At 45.6% G+C, this 5000-nt stretch overlaps 1 protein-coding gene across 3 annotated transcripts in view; it reads left to right on the plus strand.

Annotated features, from left to right (window-relative positions):
* Nucleotides 1-5000, plus strand: part of raraa (retinoic acid receptor, alpha a) — a 206287-nt gene that overhangs the window by 94837 nt on the left and 106450 nt on the right. For 2 of the 3 annotated variants that reach the window (XM_084078016.1, XM_084078019.1), the window contains exon 3: nt 2902-3727. In XM_084078016.1, coding sequence (XP_083934142.1) covers nt 3574-3727 — 154 coding nt within the window. In that variant the 5' untranslated portion in view covers nt 2902-3573. Of the gene's footprint in view, nt 1-2901; nt 3737-5000 lie in introns of all 3 variants that reach the window. The other variant, XM_084078015.1, reaches the window with a different exon arrangement.

The following is a 5000-nucleotide window of genomic DNA, read 5'->3' on the forward strand; positions in this document are numbered from 1 at the left end:
AATGTCGCACGCCTGTAGAGTTTTACTAGAATTTTACTACATTACATACCGTCTCATTTCTGTAGTCAGTCAGTCAGTCACTGGAGGGTGAGAGAGGTGTGCTTGTATTACGATACTTGTGAGGGCCAAATTTCCTCTAAAGTATTGTATAATCTGAGAAATAGACAGTGTGAGGACAATTTTCCTAAAAAATAAGTGGTCTTTTCGAATTAAAGAAAGAAAGGATTTGGGGAGTTAGGCTTACAATTAGGAAAATATTCAGGTTGCTGTTAGGGTTAGGATTAGGGCTGTTTCCCAAACAATGGGTCGGGACCCATGTTTGGGTCGCGTACCAACTTTTATGGGTCGTGTGTAAATATCCCCTTGTATATCTGCTATTTTTGAATAGCCAAAGTATACAATAATGGTTAAAGTGGTTAAAATGATTGTAACACTATATTGACTTATTTAGCGAGGGACCCCCTGGTACCCCGCCAAGGACCCCTGGGGGTCCCCGGACCCCACTTTGAGAACCAGTGACCTACCCCAATCAAACCCTTGATGCTGAGTGCCAATCAGGGAGGCCTTGGGTACCATGTTTATAGTCTTCGGTAGAACTCTGCCACGGATTGAACACTGACCTCCCAGTCTCAGGGCGGACACTCTGACTACAGGGCCACTGGAGTTATGACTGATTTATTCATAGTTGCACGCTGGTGTTGCGCACTGAAAATAGCCGATCTACAAACTCACAACGTGTCAGCTTACATAAGCTATGTTTGGTGTGCATCTGTGCAACACCGGTGTGCAACTATATCTATAGGGCAGGCTTTAGGGTTACAAATGGCATTCATAATGTACTCACAAGTATAGAAATGCTGTGTGTGTGGGTGTGTGTGTGTGTGTGTGTGTGTGTGTGTGTGTGTGTGTGTGTGTGTGTGTGTGTGTGTGTGTGTGTGTGTGTGTGTGTGTGTGTGTGTGCGTGTGCGTATGTGTTAGAAATTAGGCTTTTGTTTAACTGGCATCAAGGATTCTCACAGTGCACTGCCTGTGCGTTGCATTACATCCCCTGCCTCATAAAGAGGGTCATTATGGTCAGAAGTATGAAGTCATATAATTTTCATCAAAGCGTCCGTGCGTATGAATTATGCAGTGCTCTGGCTGTAACAAGATGCGGAGCAGAGCTACCTGGCAATAGCTAGAGACGTGCATCAGAAAACTGCTACGGCAATGCAATGAATATGTTCCTTCTGATATGAAATTGAGTGCAGTATCTTGTATGACAAGTTGTTCCAAAGGGAATACATAATTTTCCCTGTTGTATCATGCGTGGCATTGCATTTGATGTGTTATGCCAGAAAACAAGACTGAGATGAAATCTCATTTATAGCTTGGTATAGTAAATCTGCTATTTTGGCTATTTTTGAAAACCCGACGGGCACCGACCTACACAGGGACCATGCAAGTTGGGAATGTTTGCCCCATGCAATATCCTTTTAACCCGTTGTACCCATTGGCAGAGTACTCGTACCCGTCTGTCTGTCTGTCTGTCTGTCTGTCTGTCTGTCTGTGTCCCTTTTATGTCCATATATGGAGATCTCTGTATCTGTCCGTCTGTCTTAGAGTTCTCAATTTCAGTCCGGGATTTGGGCTGACAAAGTATGCAAATTGATCAGGTTGATTAGGGCTCGGGTTGCACAAATTATTATTACAAACAAAAAAAAAATATATATATATATATATATATATATATATATTCATTATTATTATTATTATTTAATATTTATTTATAATAAGACTGTTTGAGAAATCTCATCCCATCCCTGCCAAAGTTGCTGAGGCACTGCACTGCTACGCACTCCCGGCCACATTCGCTGGTACCCAGCTGTTCTTGTGTGTACTTAGGCCGTTTGTGGTGGGTGTGTGTATGTACAGTACAGTAGAGGTTTGATTCTCTGCCCGGACCTGAGACCAGCCCTGACCGGCTCATGGGTCGGGTAGGAATTTCCCTTCATTTCCTCATGGTCAGATATAACGTATTTGCTTTATATATAATTGGGGTTTGGAATTAGCTATTTGGTGTGATAATCAGAATTATAACATTGTAATCTTAAACATAATGCATAAATCACTGTGATCGATACAACAATGTTTACAACAATGGCAAATAGATTACAACATGTGCACACAAAGCATAAACAGTATAAAGCCCTAAGCATGTGTGTTGAAATTTTGAATTGGACTGAATCAGAATATCAGAATGTTAAATGTATGTATTACAAACATTGTAATCTCAATCACACTGTGATTGGTAGCCTACATAAAGACAGAAAATGCACAGACTCGGGTATGGTCAGCCTTGTTTTGTGGGGCCCAGCGTAAGCTGTACAATTATACATGTGCGCATCTTGGTGTTAGCCCATAAGTAAACACACTGCCAAGTGGAAGACACAGAGTGGGTCCTTGGGGAACACCTCATGTACCCCCCCCCCCCCCCCCCCTCCCCCGCAACTGTAATTAGCAAAGTTTTCTTTTGTGTTGCTGTTTTCATGTACGCCTTGGCTCCTCTCCCATCGTGTTTGTACTCTCGCAGTTGTTAATGAGTGTGTGTATCAGCACAGAGCTGTGAAGAGACATCACACACCCACTTCTCTTCATGGTTTTAATGCTCCATTAGATAATTAAGCCGGATGGGGTGTTTTTGCAACATTTCAGATGAGACATTACCATTAATTAGTGTCAAAAGAAAATAACTGTTTTGCTCAAGAGCTTACGCACAAGGGGAAACAAGCCTCTTTACCTTGTCACTTACAAAGTAAAATGATCTCACAGCCCCCGTCTCTTCTCTCTCTCTCTCTCTCTCTCTCTCTCTCTCTCTCTCTCTCTCTCTCTCTCTCTCTCTCATTCTCTCTTTCTCTGTAGGTAAACACTAAGAGACTCAGAGGAGGATACCCAAGGAGGCCAAACCAAGGAGAGGACTATTGTACTGGCATCATGTGAGCTGTACATTCCTTGGAAGTGCTTTACTGCAGAGTGGAAGAGTGATTCTGCGCTCCGTATGAAAGCTGCAGAACCACCAGCAACCCCCTATCACCACTATCGCCACTCCTGACAGCCCCAGACGGCAGTCATCAAAGCCACCTTCTCCTGACTCGACTTGCCCTCTCTCCGTTCCTCTGTCCTTGTGTCGTTAAGATAAAAAATGACCTCGCTAAACTTCACCCAGCCCGACGCCTCGCGCAAATAAGGGCTTTCAGCTCGCCTTACAATACCAGAGAAAGGACGGCCTAAACCCTGTTAAATCCCCTGCTTTTATTTCTCCTCTCTCTCTCTCTCTCGCTCTCTCTTTATTTTTGTTTCCTCACTCACTCAACCCCTCGGCGCTCACATTCCCTGAGCAAACTGGGACCATTTTGGGGATAGCCACACTCCAAGCCATAAGGGGATTTTGACCAGCGACCTACTGGGATACCCGTACATCCGTCATCTGCATGGGGGATTAAATCGACGCCTTTTTCCATTTGGGCTCCTGTTTGCTGCATCATTTTTTCCCCCACAAGTGAGGCCTTTGGACTCCAGCTGGATTGGGCCATCATGGCTGGGAAGGGTAACCCGGTGCCTGGCCCGCACCTCAACGGTTTCCCCATGCCTCCCTATTCCTATTTCTTCCCCCACGTGCTGGGGGGACTGTCGCCTCCGGCCCTGCCTGGTCTGCCCATCAGCGGCTACAGCACCCCGTCGCCAGCCAGTAAGTACTGTAAGTTGCTGCATGCGCCATATTTCTTTCTTTGGTTTGTTGTTCTCCAATCGAGGATTGATTTGACGGAAAGAAACTGCTATGCCTTGATATGACCTCAGCTGTTCCTGTGTCACGCTCAGCCGGCTGTGTGTTACCTATGAAAGAATGCTGGGAGACGGCTGGAGACTGTGATACATGTACCTTGTGTGTCCAGGTTTACCCATATTTGTGTTTCTTACGCGCGCACTGTGTGCGTGTGCGTGCGTCCACATGTTAGCATTGGTAGGAGTGTGCTGGCCTTTCATCTTGTCCTGTTTAGATCTTTCTTACATGAAAGGTGTGCGTGCGTGTGTGTGTGTGTGTGTGTGTGTGTGTGTGTGTGTGTGTGTGTGTGTGTGTGTGTGTGTGTGTGTGTGTGCGCGTGTGCGTGTGTCTGTGAGTGTGTGCGCACGTGCGTGTGCGTGTGTGTCTTTGTGTCTGTGTGTTGGTAAACAGAGAGCAAGAGCCACATGCACACATACAGTGCCTCAAGCGCTGTCCTAAATTTCCAGGCCCAGACACACACACAAGCATACACACATAAACACAAATGGAACGTCACCCTAGATCACAGGGATAAGAGACAGGACAACCAGAAGAAGAAGGCTCTTTATTTGGGGAACACAAACCTGGCAGCCTATCCCAAAATAAACCTCCTGAAAATCACCAGTCGCATGTCCATCATCTTTGCACGTTCCATCAACAGATACAAATCTGTCAGTACACTCATCTTTTTATGTTTTTTTAGACATCTCCATGTCAAACTTTGACGCAAAACCTCCCAAAACAAACAACCAAACTAAAGTCTACAATTGCAATTCCTGATTTAATCCACCAGAAAATTGCACCTGGGTACATTGAATGTAAGTCCCAGCTCTACACCCTAATACACACACCACACAACAAGCTAACGAATATTGATAAACCCCGCCCCTAGCTAATTGATTGATTGGCCATGGCAGCCGCAGAACTATCGACGACAAGGACTGCCGTCAGCGATGTACCTGCGTTTATGGGGGAGTGGCGGTGTCACTGTATGGCTTTAGACAGGCCTGGCAGACTCTGGCCTTGCCCGCTAAAGGTTTCTTGGGGTCAATCTATTGACTTTCTATCTGGCAGAGTTAGAGGAAGTGAGGAGCAGTTACTCCTACTTCCTTTAATGTCACATACTGCACCTTCCACGGCACGCACGCACGCACACACACACACACGCACACATACATGTACACCCACACACCATGCC

This window comes from Gymnoscopelus microlampas, assembly GCF_963454915.1.
Source record: "Gymnoscopelus microlampas genome assembly, chromosome: 14".
Lineage (NCBI taxonomy): Eukaryota > Metazoa > Chordata > Actinopteri > Myctophiformes > Myctophidae > Gymnoscopelus > Gymnoscopelus microlampas.